Source organism: Sodiomyces alcalophilus (assembly GCF_042370955.1).
Source record: "Sodiomyces alcalophilus JCM 7366 unplaced genomic scaffold ACRALscaffold_6, whole genome shotgun sequence".
NCBI lineage: Eukaryota > Fungi > Ascomycota > Sordariomycetes > Glomerellales > Plectosphaerellaceae > Sodiomyces > Sodiomyces alcalophilus.
The window spans coordinates 197,103-214,118 of record NW_027263537.1 but is presented as its reverse complement, the minus strand read 5'-3'; the positions used below and the strand labels follow the sequence as shown (position 1 = coordinate 214,118).

The 17,016-nt window shown below is 54.0% G+C and overlaps 4 protein-coding genes across 4 annotated transcripts; 2 read left to right on the top strand and 2 right to left on the bottom strand.

Annotated features, from left to right (window-relative positions):
• Window positions 1-2: 2 nt before the first annotated feature.
• On the bottom strand, window positions 3-1,352 carry ACRALDRAFT_1031881 (uncharacterized protein; the record flags this gene model as incomplete). Its single annotated transcript, XM_071014912.1, has 3 exons — window positions 3-390; window positions 465-1,197; window positions 1,274-1,352. Coding segments are annotated over 3 exons (1,200 nt in total), but the record flags the coding sequence as incomplete, so codon positions are not given.
• Window positions 1,353-2,415: 1,063 nt separating this feature from the next.
• Window positions 2,416-7,432, top strand: ACRALDRAFT_2108060 (uncharacterized protein; the record flags this gene model as incomplete). Its single annotated transcript, XM_071023361.1, has 18 exons — window positions 2,416-2,550; window positions 2,628-3,176; window positions 3,231-3,575; window positions 3,631-3,765; window positions 3,822-3,888; window positions 3,940-4,071; window positions 4,129-4,512; window positions 4,571-5,055; window positions 5,184-5,337; window positions 5,390-5,722; window positions 5,776-5,858; window positions 5,917-6,051; window positions 6,119-6,351; window positions 6,419-6,542; window positions 6,609-6,654; window positions 6,717-6,867; window positions 6,933-7,081; window positions 7,149-7,432. 18 exons carry the CDS (start codon window positions 2,416-2,418, stop codon window positions 7,430-7,432), a joined length of 3,924 nt encoding a protein of 1,307 aa, XP_070872951.1.
• A 1,634-nt stretch (window positions 7,433-9,066) lies between these two features.
• ACRALDRAFT_2028460 (uncharacterized protein) lies at window positions 9,067-10,167 on the top strand (the record flags this gene model as incomplete). The annotated part of the gene is made up of 3 exons (XM_071020530.1): window positions 9,067-9,115; window positions 9,186-9,483; window positions 9,570-10,167. 3 exons carry the CDS (start codon window positions 9,067-9,069, stop codon window positions 10,165-10,167), a joined length of 945 nt encoding a protein of 314 aa, XP_070872950.1.
• Window positions 10,168-10,624: 457 nt separating this feature from the next.
• On the bottom strand, window positions 10,625-16,911 carry ACRALDRAFT_1049462 (uncharacterized protein; the record flags this gene model as incomplete). Its single annotated transcript, XM_071015598.1, has 3 exons — window positions 10,625-12,778; window positions 12,854-16,665; window positions 16,845-16,911. 3 exons carry the CDS (start codon window positions 16,909-16,911, stop codon window positions 10,625-10,627), a joined length of 6,033 nt encoding a protein of 2,010 aa, XP_070872949.1.
• Window positions 16,912-17,016: the final 105 nt, after the last annotated feature.

Below are 17,016 nucleotides of genomic sequence, written 5' to 3'. Positions count from 1 at the left end.
AGTCAGAAAGGACCACTCCATTGCACATTTGGCGGGTGATCGAGTTCGCCAGGGGGTTTTCTGGGGGCAATGACACTCACGTCGTCGTCCGACTCCTCATCATCGTAACGGTCCTCGCTGAGATCGTCCTCGTCATCCTCATCATCATACTCGCCCTCCAGCTCATCGTCGTCCAGCTCCTCGAAGGCCAAAGCTTCGCCGGTGAACCAGTCGATGGCACGCGGGATGAGCTTCTCCTTGATATCCTCACCAAGTTGATAGTCGAGCTCCAAGCGCTCTTCGATATCCGAAGCAGCGTCGTCGTCATCATCATCGGTGGGCGCAACTGGCGGGGAGAAGAAGTTGAAGAAGGACTCGGTTGGGACAGTCTTGGTGACAATCCGGGTTTGCTTCGTGGCTACAAAAAAAAGTCAGTAACATGGCCGCGCGAAAATCAAGGAAGCGCGTGGAGCAGGAAGAAACGCTTACTCTTGTTCCTCTGCTTCTTGGTCTCCACCCGGACGGTGAGGTCCTGGCCTTCTTTCCAATTGATCTTATCGCCCTCGGCATGGTCGTAGATAAAGTCGCCACCGTAGCCGCTCTCGGTCTGGTAGTAGTACGTCTTGGTGATGGTCTTGTTGGTGAAGTAAGGGTTGTCGGAGAACTCGAAGATCAGGCGGAAACCAGGCTTGTCCAGGTATTCCATCCGGACGTCGGTGAGATGCTTGAGGGCACCCTCGTCACGGTCCGTGATCATCTCGGAGAGCGAAATCTGATTCTTCATGGCCGACAGCCAGAATTCGGGAATGCCGGCCACATTCTCGGGCACCTGCGACTCGACGGCAGGCTTCTCGGCAGCCTCGGGTTTCTCACCCTCCTCGTCCTTCTCTTCGTCCTCTTCTTCTCCGGCCTTGACTTCCTCTTCGGTAGGTTCAGCGAGTCCGTTGACGATGCCGGCACGCTTCTCGTACAAAGGAGTGAACTTGGCGAAATACTTCTTCTCCAGCTGTAGAACCTCCTCCTGGAACTCAGCCTCGAGCTTGGAATGCTCTTGCTGAATGCCCTTGAGGCCAGAAACCCGGCGGCGGACCTGGGGAGGTAGGGACTCGATGTAGCCCGATGAGCGACCAACGAGGGATCCGAGGCGGCCCTGGATCATCTGGACGAGTTTGGGATTTTGAGCGAAGATGGAAGCGGCGGCGGCATGGTTAAGATCCTCTAGTGGAGATGTTAATTCGGAATCAGGATGCAAGAAAAGAGAAATTTGAGACAAGGCTGGTTATGGAGTCCTTACCTTCCTTGATACTGGCTACGCCTGGCTGTTGAGCGTGCGAGGAGATGGGAGCATTCGTGGCAGGCGTGTTCTGGGGAGTGCTGCATCGATACTCTTGTCAGCGCTGCTTTATATAGCTATTTGGACCGATGGACAAAAGAAAATTCAAAGCAAAAATGAAAATCCAACAAAGGATGCAATCCGAGCTGGGCAGCGTGCGCGCACTTACGGGGCGGACGGCATATCAGGCCGCTTGTTTCGGATAGGCTCGGCCATGGTGCTTGATCCGTTCAATCGTTGCGCGATTGATGAATGATTTGGGGATAGAGCCTGTGTTGAGGAGAATGCGAAAATAAGACTGGGAAGTTGGTGATGGTTGGAAGGGAGGGATAGTCGGTGGCCTGAGACGGGAAGTTTAAGATGTACGAAGTAGGTCTGAGGTCGTGGATTTTCCCCCAAGTTTGGTGGGGAAGCCTTAAAAAATCGCCTAGACCAACCACTCCCGCCACGGAAGTGTTGAGCCAGGGTTCGGCCACCACCACATATTTAGCGCCCCGCATTTTACATCGAAATGCCACGCAGGGGCGGTGACACCGCATCGCAATCACTCTTGCCACCCTGGTCTGGTCTGCACGCCCCGCCATATGCACCGACAACTCTAAGCGGGGCCTACTTGGTATCTGGAAACGGAAGGCACGGATTAAGGCATATGCCCATGCGGATAGTGAGGTCCGATACGCGATAAGACTTCGGACGTGTGTTGGGGTACGTACCGTCGCGTCCCTGGTCGACGATGATGTCGTTGCGTATTCGTACCTATCTGAAAAAACGAGTCGGTAATTACGAGCCATCGAGCTTCTAACCTGCTGTTATTTCTGTATCCAAACATCGCCGACTTGGTCTGCTGGACCTGCGAACGGCATAACTGTTCCAGTGCCGACCGACCGAGGAGTTTACAATACTATATATCCCCTTCGCCGATCTCCGAGATAATCGAGCGATTGCACTCTTATCTATGCTTCGCACAACCTCACACAAGCTAGCAGAATTACCCTCTCTCGCCCTTCGCACATTGCAGTGCCTACCATGACCGTGAAGTATTTCTGCAGAAACGCATAAGACCGCATGTTTTTATGATCCGCTCATTATCATAAGGACCAAAAATGGAGGACGGTAACCCATCGCACTCCGCCGAGGGAGCTCGTCGCTCGAGATCGAGGAGCCGCTCTCTCCATCGAAGGGGTTCAATCCAGAGCGAATTGAGTGTATTCGAGGATGTGGAAATGGCCCAGGACGAGGTGTGCCTTTTTTTTCCCTCCTTTACAGCCTTCAATTGATCGTCTTCAAGTACCTGACCTGTCTTGTCTTTTGATAGCTGTACGACGGTCCCATTGCCGAGAGCCTACCAACGAGCGTTTCCGCCTTTTCCCACCGCCGACCTAGAGCAGACTCGACGACAAGCTTTACCTTCCACCAAGTCGATACCGAGCTGGACTACGAGGGAGAGGACACGAGCGCCGTATCCGACGACCTAGAAGCCGGTGATTTTCGTTTTGGCGAAGAGGACACCTCGGGTGATTTCGACGTCGCGAGTCAAAACGGAGATTATAGCCTACATCGCCGCTCCTCGACCCAGTCTAGGTCGTCTGTTCGCGACCGGCTTCTACGGACTGAGAGTATTAAGACAACCGATAGCCGGGGCGGACAAGGACGCCATAGCCAAACAGTGTACATGATCAACGAGGACCTTACCATCGCCATTGCTGGGTTCAGAACTAGCCGCACCAGGTTTGCGGCCTATGTATCATTGTGCGTATGCAGCCTGGGACTCGGCTGGCTCCTCTTGAGGTGGCTCCCCAGATGGTATGTGTGGGTCTTAGGTCGCGCGTCTCCTTTGAGTGACTGCGACTGGGTCGTCATCGAGGTATGTTGGTAGGATTTGTCTCTACTAGTTTTGAAAGTCGCTCACCCTTCATAGAACCAATGGGGCGAAGTCACCATCATGGACGTTGAGAAGAAGTTATATGGCAGACCCATGTCCACCGTCTTCGGCAGCACCGAGAAACAGTACATGTTGGATGATGAGCATGACCCTGTTATCACTGAACTGAGAATGCTCAACTACCGCTACGTACGTTTGTTCTTCAACCAACAGAAGGGCAAATTTGTTCTCTTCACCGGCTGGAAGGACCCAAACTGGACCGACACCCGTGCCGTTCGCTCAGGGCTTGATATCGACGAAAGGCACGTGCGGGAAGTTGTCTTTGGTGGTAACGACATTGATATCGAGGAAAAGTCCATACCGCAACTCCTGGTTGACGAGGTAATCTCCGACCTGCCGATGGGACGAGACTCTTTGCTGTGCTAACCTGGCACAGGTGTTCCATCCCTTCTATGTCTTTCAGATCGCTAGTCTTATTCTCTGGTCTTTCGACGAATATTACTTCTACGCTTTTGCTATCTTTCTCATGTCATTTGGCAGCATTACAAGCACCCTTATTGAAACTCGATCGGTATGGTCTCCGCGCTCTCCCTTGCCTACACATGCCTCTCACTAACGTTGCTGCAGACGATGCGGCGATTACGCGAAATATCTCGATTTGAATGCGATGTTCGAGTTCTCCGGAATGGATTCTGTAGGTTGATTATGATTTTTTTCTTGATATATCTGCTGACGGCTACGTAAGGGCGATATGTCCCCTCTAGTGAGCTGGTCCCTGGGGATGTGTACGAAGTCAGCGATCCAAACTTAACCCAGTTCCCGAGCGATGGTCTACTTCTCAGCGGCGATTGCATCGTTAATGAGAGTATGCTCACCGGTAGGTTTCGAGTTCCATAAACCATGGCAAGACGAGCTTGGGCTGATATCTTACCAGGGGAGTCTGTACCTGTATCGAAGTTTCCTGCGACAGATGAGACCCTTCATGCAATGAATTTAAGTGCGCCAGCTGTCTCATCTGAGACGGCAAAGCACTTCCTGTTCAGCGGGACTAAAATCATCCGCGCAAGACGCCCGCTAGATGACGGAGGCGGTGACGCTGTGGCTCTGGCTATGGTCGTCCGAACTGGCTTCAACACCACCAAGGGATCGCTGGTGCGGTCTATGCTTTTCCCTAAACCATCTGGCTTCAAGTTCTACCGTGATTCTTTTCGGTACGTCGGGGTGATGGCCATGGTTGCGATTCTAGGATTCGTCGTGTCGCTGGTGAACTTTATCCGCCTTGATCTCGCCTGGCATCTCATCGTTGTGCGGGCATTAGGTTAGAATTGCGTCTGGTTCTTTAATCCTCCGTTTCGACAAGCACTGACGATCTATAGATGTCATTACAATTGCCGTCCCGCCGGCTTTACCCGCGACTCTCAGCATAGGTACCAGCTTCGCACTTTCGCGGCTCAAGAAGAAGCAGATCTTCTGTATCAGTCCGCAGAGAGTCAATGTTGGCGGTAAAATTGACATCATGTGCTTCGACAAGACCGGCACCCTGACAGAGGAAGGCTTGGATATACTCGGGGTCCGAGTTGCGTCCGATGGACGCTTCAACGACATTATTGAAGACGCCCCGTCGCTATACCGCGCTGTATATGAGAACCGGAAAAGCAACTTTGCGGCTGCTCTATACACAATGGCCACCTGCCATTCTCTGCGGTCGGTAGACAACGAGCTCGTTGGCGATCCCCTTGAGCTCAAGATGGTCGAGTTTAGTGGCTGGTCCTTCGACGAACGAGATCAGGCGGGAGTTGGCCAGGATGGAGATGACCAGGGCGGTCTTTCGCCGTCTGTTGCGCGACCCCCCACGGAGTTCGTTGAGTATCTCCGCGGAAACGAACCGACGAATACGTCAACGGTGTGTTCCACTCCCCCTTGCATTAAACTCTCCCAGGTCGGGTGTCAGTTCCGTGGCGGTCAAATACTAACAGACTCATGAACAAGAATTCCATTGAGCTCGGCGTCCTGCGAAGTTTCGAATTCGTCTCTCAGCTACGGAGGGCAAGTGTGGTAGTTCGACAGTTCGGCCACCAAGGAGGAGACATTTACGTCAAAGGGGCCCCCGAGAGCATGCGTGATATCTGTCGCGAGGAGACCTGTGAGTGTGAAGATACTGGCATTCGATCCGACGTTGCTGACCTTTATCAAAGTCCCGACCGACTACGACGAGCAGCTATCATATTACACCCACAAGGGATACCGTGTCATTGCGTGCGCAACACGGCATATTGCGAAACTGAGCTGGGTCAAAGTACAGAAAATGAAACGTGAAGAGGTCGAATCTGGTCTTGACTTTGTGGGCTTCATCATTTTCGAGAACAAGCTCAAGCCCACAACCACCGGGGTGCTCCAAGAGCTTCACGATTCCCGCATTGGTGTAGTCATGTGTACCGGGGACAACATCCTGACGGCCATCAGTGTCGGTAGAGAGTGTAACCTGATTAACCCGACAGCACATTGCTTCGTACCTCGGTTTGTAGAGGGTAAGGAGATTCCTGGCTCCCCTTTCTTGACACCAAACTAAAATCAGTTGCAGACGAACATGGCGACGGGGAAGTCCGGTTATTGTGGGAAAGCATAGACAACAGCGCCTTCCGATTAGACGAGAAGACGTTGCTCGTTAGTCTTTACCTCCCGCTCCATCATGTCGAGTCCTGTTAGTTGACGTCTTATGCAGCCACTCCCCCCAACGGCCGATGCCGATGCCTCACTGCCCTATGACATCAGTAACCTACGGAATTATTCCGTCGCTATTAGCGGAGACGCCTTCCGCTGGATGCTGGATTTTGCAGAGCCGGAGGTTCTGCACAGGGTCAGGATACCTCCCGAGCCGGACATTTTGAGCTACCTGGCATTGCTGACCAGAGATACATGTACAGATGCTTGTGTGCGGCAAGATATATGCGCGGATGTCTCCGGACGAGAAACACGCCTTGGTAGAAAAACTACAAAGCATCGACTACTGCGTGGGCTTCTGTGGTGACGGGGCGAACGACTGCGGAGCTCTGAAAGCCGCGGACGTTGGAATTTCGCTCTCCGAAGCTGAAGCATCCGTGGCAGCCCCATTTACTAGTCGTAAATTCGACATTTCTTGCTGCCCCGAAGTGATAAGGTGAGTTAGGACAACAAGGTTCTTTGCGCTGGGGCCTGGGCTAGAGTTGCTAACGTGGCGATTTTAGAGAGGGCCGCGCCGCTCTTGTCACCAGCTTCAGCTGCTTCAAGTATATGAGTCTGTACTCCGCCATTCAGTTCACGTCGGTCAGCTTCCTCTATACTAGAGCGTCCAACCTCGGTGACTTCCAGGTACGACACAGCTATGTAGCTCTTGGCGTCGGGAGACGAGGGGGTGTGCTAACATGCCGAGCGTAGTTCCTCTTCATCGATCTCTTCCTGATCTTACCCATTGCTATATTCAGTGAGTGCTATTCTATTCTGCTAGAACCAAGCGAATCCTTTATACTAACACTTGTGCTTTAGTGAGTTGGTCTGGACCGTTTCCTGTGCTGTTCAGAAAGGGACCAACAGCGAAGCTAGTCTCTCGCAAGGTTCTGACACCGCTTCTCGGCCATATGGTCATCTGCATTGCCGTGCAGGCAATCGTCTACATCGCAGTGAGAAGACAGCCTTGGTATGCATACCCCTTGTGCGTCTCAAGGTCTTGGGGTGAGTGGTGGGCTAACACGATGTGGTTAGGTACATACCACCTAAGATTGGCCATGATAAGTCGAACATCAAGAACTCACAGAACACAACCCTCTTCTTGGTCTCCTGCTTCGAATACATATTAGCAGGAGTTGTCCTCAATGCAGGGCCCCCCTTCCGACAGAAGGTGGTGCGTAACTGTGAGTTGGCCTGGTCCTTTACACAAGGCGTGTGGGCTGAGCTGTGGTGCTAACTTTGAGTTCACAGGGCCTTTCCTGGCGACAGTGGGCATCACATTGGTTGGAACGCTGTATATGATCCTAAGTCCGGCAAAATGGGTGCAGCGTTTGATGCAACTCACAAAGATATCCTCAGATTTCAAGCTCTTCATGATTGCTCTGGGCGGGGTGTACTTTATCGTCGCATGGTCTTCGGAAAAGATCATCTTTCCTCGGCTTGCACGATGGGTTGGGGAGCTTCAAGAAACAGTGTTGAGGCGGCCGAAGCAGCGAAAGACCCACAAGTTGATTCGGGAGCAGATGCGTCTATAAAGAGCATTCCTGGACCTGTATAAAAGCATGTCACGGCATGGTCTGGCAATGGTGTACTGGCGTTTCGATGGCGGCCCGGATATATAGAAAAGATGGCTGAGTGTGCGCTTGAGTTGGTAAGGTTTACTGTTGCATGGTTGGTTAAGACAAGAGAAGGAAATTGGTCAATCTAAGCACTGCGATGAGTTCAACACACTGCGATTGATATATACGTGTCGATGTTATCGTTAACTTGATCACATACTGTCATCAAACCATATATCCTAGAGACGGCAACTGACACCAGTGTAGGGTGCTCGTCAGGCCTTTCGGTATACCACGACAATCAGATTATGGCATAGCACGGAATGTCACAAAATCCGCATCACAGTCGTGAAATAGGTGTACCGAGAGAATTTAGTCGAACGGGTTGCGGTCGATAGGTGGTATATGTACAATTGAGCTGGCCTTGAAATGAATTGACGGATACTCTCGGGAAACCCCCAACGGTCCATCTGAGCCCAAGATCGCTGAATTCGTTCCCCCTAGTTCTAACCCCCGCTATGTCGGCCAACCCATGTTCTTTGTGTGTTCCGGCGCATCGTTCGAAATCAATGTTCCCAGGGGTGCTTCCAGCCCAGCAGAACGGGACCTGAGTGAAGACCGGTCAGCAAGATACGTCCGAGTGAAAAGGGGGAAATGTGTTTAATGTGTTCAAAGGGAGACAATCATACCGTCCTTCTTTGCCCGGTACATCAACTATCCGACATCAGGTCAGTATCAAGAAAGCAATACTCAACGTCCATGAGGCGGGGTTGAACATACGAAAAACCACATTCCAGCGCCGAGGGCTGTTCCAAGAAACCGATGAACTCGGATAGCAGGAATACCTCCTGGCCTGGGCGCTCCTCCAGCCATGATGATGTTGGGGTTGTGGTGGATGATCTGATTGTTCGGGGATCCGGGAGGACACGACGGGATGACTCGGCACAAGGCGTACGCTACGACAAATAGTTAGTTGGATAGACATACGTATCAATTGATCGGAGAAAAGGTCTTACCTGTGAAGTTGAAGCAGTGCTCGTCTCAATGACCTGCCACTAGAGTGTTCGGTGAAACGTCAAAGGTGATGTGATGCTTCCTACAGGGATCACAAACGAGAACGAGTTGGTCGTGGTTCGTGTCGGCGGATTATGTAATGCGAGGCTGAGAAACCCGAGGTCATGCATATCAATCAAGCCAAGCCTGTATGCTTTTTTTAACAGAGTATCTTCAAAGATAAGATAAGATACGTCGGTACTTATCTGATAACGCTCTAAGTTGGGGCTGAGTGGGGAAGCTCCACATTTCCCCGCTGCCTTCTCCCGTTTTGGTGCCTTCTACGGCTAGATACGTACTGTACTCCGTACAAGCCACCTGTACCTTTCGCATCAGCACGACCGTCATCTTTGGCGTCAATACCTACGAAGTACTCGTACTTTCCTCATATCTCAAAGAGCTTCTGGATTTTTATAAACGCGCATCCTTTCTCTCTCGCTCACAGGACCTCTACCATAAAATACCTACCATCAGTAAAACTGGTGACGAGTCGCATCGTCTAACCTCCTCAATCGCCATCTCGTAAATCTATACCTTCGGCCTAGTATCCCTATACTATGGCGACTCCCAAATTCAACAGCAAGTCTCCAACAATAAGGCGCATACGTATGTGGCTTCGCTCCATTTGGGCGCCCCCTCTGTCCATCTCGCAACGCGGCCACTAATTCCCGTGCAGTGAAAGAAGCCGCTGAAATCGCCAATTCCCCATCACCCGACTACACGGCCACCCCGCTAGAGTCGGATCTCTTCGAGTGGCACTTCACCTTTCGTGGTGTTCCCAATTCCGCTTTCGCCGACGGCATCTACCACGGTCGCATCGTCCTACCGCCCACCTATCCTCTCCGCCCGCCTAGCTTCCGCTTCTTGACCCCGAGCGGTCGCTTCGAAGTCAACCGCGAAATATGTCTGAGCATCAGCGGTCATCATGAAGAGACTTGGCAGCCGGCATGGGGTGTCCGAACGGCCCTCGTCGCGTAAGAACTCTTCTCCTCCCCCCCCTCTCCTCTTTTCTTCCCAGATTGTGTCTTGCGGTTATAGTGCGAGTTGCTAACTTGAACAGCCTCCGGAGTTTCATGGAAACCGATCCAAGTGGGCAGCTAGGCGGTCTCCAGGCGTCTGACGCCGTGCGGAAACGTCACGCCGCCGCCTCGCGGGACTTCAAATGCATGACGTGTGGTAAGACGAACCTGGAAATCATTCAAGAATGCGAGGAGGCCGCAAAGGCCGCTGCCGGATCGTCCGAAGTTCCCGCGACAGAGACGGTGGAGGTGCCGTCTGAGTTGAAGATGGGCTGGAAAGACGAGCTGGGCCAAAAAGGACAGGATGGGAAGGCAGCAGCAGCACAACCATCGCCGTCGTCGAAGGAGTCTGGCGAGGATACAGAGACCGCCGAGCTGGCTGAAGGATTCGTGTCCACTGGCAACGCACCTGCGGCCCCTAACCCAGCTTCCGCTCCGGCTCCCTCAGCTCAACCACCTTTCCCTGCTCCGACGCCGACCACGACTGTATCTACGCCGGTACCATCACTGACTACTCACCCGGCTCCTCCGATTCAGAGACCGACGGTGGATGCTGTCCCCGTGTGGGTCGACCGCCTCATCGTCATCATCGTAGTCTTGCTTGCAGCATTGATTGCCCGGCTGCTGGTGCACGAATAGGTGAAGCTCGACTCGCACTGCATTTCTGAAGGGAATGACGGAGGGATTCCGGTTGGATCATCTCCCTCTTTTTATTGTTTTCAATTGGTTTTGGTATCGGAGTTCCAGGGCGAAGCATCAACGGACGAAATACCCATCACACAGTCCGTCATCGGCTTGACATGTTGCTCTCTTACAGAGAGAGAAAGGAAACTCGTCTGTGAGCCACGGCGTCTTATAGGTTATTCATTTTAACGTGTTCACAGTAGAATATCAAGTTTTGAGTAAATAAAACTTCCAGCCCAATGTTTACCAAGAGCGTTAGGGTATCTAGTCCAACAAGCAGCACATCGACACTAGGGGGTCTTCCGTCCAAATCAATCCCGTGTCATGAGCCAATATCACAGAGTATATTACAGAGTCACAAGCTGGCCCCAAGATCGTGGCAAGAACCAAACCTCTCTCTACGCCGCCTCGGTCATTCGCTCTCCCTTTCCGCATCATCACTCTCCTCCCCACTCTCAATCTCACTCTCCCCCAACACGCTCTCTTCGCTCTCCTGCTCGTCAGCAACCTCCCTGCCAATCCCGCCCTTCTTGGCTCTCTCAACCTGTCTGCCAACCACAAGCCACCACCACTCGGCTGCGGTATAGCTGCCGGACTCCGTCTTCTCGAAAACCTGATGCTGGAACCCCCAGTCGAGGGCCATTTGAACCTCAAACTCCTCGAGATACGGTCGCAGCGCAAAGACTGCGCCGCTGGTCTTGAGCGGGCCGCGCATGGCAACGGCGAAAGTGACGGCACCGAGGACCTGCGCCCAGCGCTCCCACTTCATGTGCTCGAGGAAGTCGCACCAGATGGGGATGGCCCCGTAGCGGTTCTTGAGTGTCGGAAGGTTGACTTCCGACTCACGGAGGATGGCGAGGTCGTCGTCATAGACGTAGGTATCGGTCGGGGTCATCTCTAGGCCGAAATTGTAGAAGGACTTGGGAAATTTGCGGCTCTCGTACACGCCCGGCTTGAACCCCAGGGGGATGTGAGGTACGTCGACCGGGCTGATGGTCACACGCCCGTGGGCCTGGAGGTTGATCATGGCCATAACCTCGCCGTCCTTGAGGACGTACGGGATCCGTACATTTTCCTTGCGACGAAACTTGGCGTCTAGCTCTGCTTTGAAATTGGCCGCTTCCATGAATTTCTGCACATTGCTCATCTTCAGCAGTCTGGGAAGATACACTTCTGTTAGTCGGTACGGACGGTGCTCGCTCTTGCTCCTCTTGGTACGCGTGATGATGCTCTGCTGTTGCAGCGCGGCGACGGCTCGTTCGAGAAGCCTGCTGTTATATTCCTCCCCCCGGTCCGTGACACTGGCCATCTTGTCCCTTGTTTCGTCTGCTCGACCCAGTGGCGTATAGCAGAGGGCACGCACCCAGGACTTTGCCCGGACCAACTCATCGTCCTCGTCGTTGCGTTGCGATCCTGCCTTTGAGGGTTCGTCGACGCAAATGACGGCCGCTTTTGACGTCAATGCCTCCATCCTACTGAACAGGGATGCCGTGGCACTGTAATACTCTTCTTGCCAGTCGTTCGGGTCGGCCATGGTCGAATCGAGGGAGTAGTGCCGCATCAGCTCCTCCCGAGTCGGTGGGAGCGAAATGGTATCATCGACGAGAGCGGCCGTCCAGCGGATCAAGCTGGCCCAGTCGTAATCCCCATAGTCATCGAAATCGAGGGGAGCGATCTCGCCCCTTTCGTAGGCCGGGATGAAACGCTTCTGGAAGCGCTCGGTGATCTGACGGAGTGAAGCCGGCCGGTCCTTGCGTACCTTGCTCCAGAATTTGCGCAGGAAAGCAAGAGACTTTGTAGGGAACAGCTTCATCAATAAGCCCCATTCGATGTACTTGTCAGCGCCGCCGAGCAGCGTCCTCGTGGCGACGAAAGCGGCGAGGAGCAAGACGTCGTCGTCTGCATCAAGCATCTGACCACCGGGGGACGCAGACGAGGCATCAGCCTCGGTGGTCAAACCCCGTCTCCAAGACATCAACTTCCTCGTCGTCAGGTCAATTTGGGGAACGAGGTAGCTCGGCTGGGGCGACTGTGTCCCGGTCGAGTCCACCCTACGCCGCTTCGTAGGCTTCCTGCTGTTAAGCTTGGGCCCAGGACGCTTCTTCTCGACCGACAGGAGACGATGACGCTCGGCAGGGTCATCCTCCAGGTTCAGCTGACTGTCAGTACGCCATTTCAGGGCCTGGGGCTGCCACTCGACTGGCCGTTGCATTTCGTGATTGATAAAGACGTAGTCGGGCGCGATAGATCCAAGCATGATAAGACGCTTGGTTTCTGGAGCGAACTCCCACCTTCTACAAGCTTTTACCTGGTCTTCAAAGGCCACGTCGGCAGCATAAGGATCTCCATACACGGGTTGATGGCAGAATGGCACGATATCGGCCAAGCTCGTCGGTAGAGAGCTTTTGAGGAACCATCGCGGGCCAGGCATCCAGCCCTTAATGGTCAAGCTGTCACTTTGTTCATAGAAATCGGCGGGCGGGCGGGGCCACAGCCCTGCTTTGCCTTGGATGACAGTCGTCGCAGTGAAGATCGGCCCAGCAGAGGTCTGCAACTCTTCGTGGCTCTTCTGCAGGGATTCAAGCGCGGGGGACGGAGGGGCAAGAGGAGGAGGAGAAGGAGGAGGGGGCGGAGGGGCGACGTGAGGTTCTTCTCCCAGATCACTCTCCTCTCCTTCCGACGAGGTTTCCTCAGGTTCTTCGTCACCCAAATACTGATTAGGCTCCAGAAATTTGAGCTTCAAGAACGTGTCTGTCGTTCCCTGTCCTGACAAGGAAGAGGCTTGGCCTGCCCCGGATTTAGGCTCCCCGACAAGCACCCTAAAGACGTCACGTCGCCTGTCTTGGTCTCGTGGGGTACTAGGGGTCTCTTGTTTTGGCCGTCTGCTCGAGGACGCGGCCTCAACCCCAACAGCGAGGGATTTCCTCTTGGTTGCTCTTTTATTGGCGTAGAACGGAGCGTCAAGAACTTCAATCTCTCTCGTGGTTCTCTGTCGTCCCGGTCGCGCATGTTTATCATCCGGGTCGTCGTAAAAGTTGTCTCCGTCTGGTATTCCACACGAGGGAACGAAACCTGGTGGGACATAGATTTGCGGGTATTGAGCTATGATCTGCTCCTTGACCGCGACAGCAGCGGGTGAGAACGGGTCAATGCCGGGCGTCAGAAGGACGTAACAGTACTTGAACATGCCTTGCGAGTCCCGGAAAGCGTGAGTCGCCCGGGCGATTTGTTTCCGCTCCACAAGTCTGGATACGACGAGTTGCGAGCTGCTATAACTTGGGTGCGGCTCATTGGGGAAGGCCGTCTCCCAGACGGCGAGGATGGCGACCCAAATGGAGCGGCCTCCGGGGAAGATGCCTTGGCTAACATACATCACATACAGTACAATTTCCGCAACACGGTGGAGTTGGGAATTTCGGCGATACCCATAGGTATCCATCTGCTCAGGCGGTTGTGGCATCTCGAAGGCCGGGACAGGACCATGGCTCGGTTGTTCAGCATAGAGCTCCGGGTCCACCTGAATGTCTTCAGGACCGGGAATCAAAGGCGTCGTAACCGGCATGGGCAAGGGAGCGAAAGACTGGGGAGCTCCAGTCAACAAAGCCGCGTCGGCTTCATTGGAAGTAACTTGAGGCGCTTGTGAAAAATCAGCGTCCCGGAATGTATCCCCGCGCGAATCTGTCGGTTCAGACTTCGGCAGTTGTCGCCTCTGTTCCTGCACCACATCCCTGACAAAAGTAGTCGACGAAGAGATCAGACCTCCGGCGGAACACTCAGCTGGGAGCGCTGGCTCTTGTTCTTGCTCCCTGGGAGGGTCATCCGAGAGTCTAGGACCATGCTTGTCCATTATGGACGTCACATCGGCCTTGGTGACCTCGGCTTGTCGACGGTGCGTAATCCTTGCGATCAAGGGCGCATCGTGGACGCTATGCGGTGCCCTCGAGGGCTGCTTGGTCGTCTTGACGAACGTTGGAGTCGCGGCCAGATGAGCTTTCTTTGCGGCTGCCCGAACAGGCCGTCTCGGAGTCAGCACCGCCGGGGACCTCTCGGAAGGACTGGGCGGCCGTGGAGGTGGAGGAGGACTGGGTCTTCTTCGTTGTCGCGACGCTTTTGGGGGCGGTGGGACATAAGATGGGTTGCAAGTTGACGATGATTTCTCCAAATGATACTTTAGACCATTGTCGTTCTTCCAGACTCCGCCGCACTTTTCGCACTTGAACACACCAGGCTTGGGCCCTTTCTTACTGCTAGCCTTTGCCTTGGCTTTGCTGTCCGTTTTCCTTGGGCGTCCTCGCCGGGCGGGTGCCGTGGCAGTGGGTGGAGAGGGCCGGGCGTCTTGCGTGGCTTCAGTTTCGGCCGCGACAGCTGTATCTCCCGTACCACTGTTTTGCACCCCTGAAGCAGGTGTTTCTATTGTGGCATCGTCCTGCTGGCTAACTACCATAGCTCTCTCTTGTGCGGTCATGTCTGGATCAACTGGTTCTTTGGCGACCTCCTCTGGGCCGCGGGCCTCGTCAACAGCAGCTGCATCTCCAGAGGCAGCAATGCGTGAAGGCTCGAGAATATCTAAAAGACGTTCAGAGCTGACTTTGAACGTGACAATGCGTGTCTCGGGCTTTCGCTTGTCATGGCTGTGCTCCTCGTCATCGCTCACGGTCACGAGCGGTATTGTTTCGGACGTATCGTCTGTCGTGATTGGTGGCTGTGCTTCATTTGCCTCTTCAATCCCATCAAGTATGATGTCCTGGTTTTCATCTGCCTGTGCATTCGCGTCCTTCATAGCTCTTATACTGTGAGCCTCGCGTCTTGGGTGTTCTCGAGGGCGTTTGATCCCGGCCTCCAGGGATATTGCAGTCAGAGCGAGTGTCTCTTCGGTCAACCCCGTCTGCGGGAGCGGCCGAAAGTGCTCCTCCGGATTCCGGCCAGCGCCAGTCCATTTGGCGCCATCAGCTGCGGTAGGTGTCGCCGACGTTTGCTCCGGCTGGTCCGTATCAACAGCACTGGACAACGTGCTTCCTGACTTTGTAAGGTACGGCATAGCGTAGAGATAGATCATCGTCTTTTCCGCTCGTTCAAGCCGGCTGGCCACTTGGAAATATGCAAGGTGCGGAGGCTGCAGAGACGGTGTGGCAAGCGTGGCCGTGATGGCTGATATAAACCGAGAGAATGGTGGTCCGATGGTACCCTCACTGATGGTCCGGTTTGGGACCCCCTTGGCTCCCTTAACCCGGAGCACATCCATCATGGCAATTGAGAGGGGCTTCTCGGGTTCCCAAGCGTCTTTGGGAATGATCCCACGCTGTCCACGTCTAGGTTTACCCCGACCTCCGGAACTCGATCCGCCAGCAGCACGAGACATTGCTGCGATTTGGCGCTGGTATGGATCAGGCGCCTCGCCTTCGGGAAAGACTTGGGCGGTTTTCTTTCCAGTTCTAAGGTAAATCTCCCAGTCTTCTGGTGTGAAGTCACGTACGTACTTCAGGCAATCCTTAAAGAGCCTGTCACCGAGAGTGGCAGCGACGAACTGAACGATGCCTCTTCGCACCATCCACCGGCATAGCTTGGCCTGGTACTTCATCTGCCAGGGGAGACCCTCGATTCCGAGCTTCCGCCGCAAGTCCTGGTAACGGATGACTTTCCATTCCTTGATGATGTCGATGCTCGTCCTAGCAAAGGCATGAGTGTCAATGGACTTTCCTGTCCAGCGGCCGCACCAAGAGACGGGGTCCATGTCGTGGGTGATGGGTCCGAAGACTAGACTGGTGCTAATGGTTTGCCCGTCGGCAATCTTGGTTGGATCGGCCGGCATCTTTGGTGCAAAGCGTCGGAGCCACAGCTTGCTCGTCTTGATTCCCCTGACGAGCGTTGTGCGCTTCAGGATGTAGCCCTTTTGGGCAAGAGCATCGGTCCTTTTGGGGAGTGACCTCTTGTCCTGACCCACAAGCCGGCAGAGGTCACTTTGCAGAATCCCCTCTTGCTTGGTGCTGGCGATGCCTACCAGGGCCGCCCATTCCAACTTGGATATGCGCTTGAAATCAGCGGCATGGCCGGCAATAGAGTCCCACATTCGAGCTTCGCTGGCGTACAGCCTCGGACGACTGTGTGCTTCTTGCGTCGTGCCGGGGGTTACGGCGTTGCTGTCGCTGGGCGAACCAGGAGATGCGGGCCGGCGTAATTCAGCCGGGGCAGTCTTATCGGTGGCAGGCTCTGTTGGGGAGGACGATCCATTCTCAGGCAGGGCAAGAATTTCAGCAAGGGTGAGGTGGTTCCATTGTCGCTCGTAGCCGACGGAGATATCATCTCGCGCTCTGAGCCAGTCCCAAACAGCCGACCATAAGGAATGCTCAGGACCGCTTCCTACGTCCTGGACCGTCACTACAGCGGGCTTCTCCGGGTCCTGGCCGTCATGGCTGAGGCTGCGGACCTTGGTCAATACATAGGAAACAGAGCAACCTGAGATACTGTGTTAGCCTGCCAACTGATCATGATGAACAAAAATAACAGGGATGCATGAGTAGAAAGACTGGGAGAGAGTAGTCTCTTAGCGAGGCTATCAGGACGAGCTCCAAGGGGGCAACTCGGTGCTTCAGATAGCTCAAGCCAGCCGTCCCCAAGTGAGGATATCAGCTCACCTAGCTCGCCGTGGCAAGAAATGTCACGAATAAGATAGCTGATCAATCCTTCCAGACTAATAGACATGATATGGAGCTTCTACCTTGCCCGCAGCATGGTTATATCGCAGGGAAAAATCAAAGTTGGGAAGTTGCGTAATGATGGTGAATTGAACTGATAACATTGAGCAAG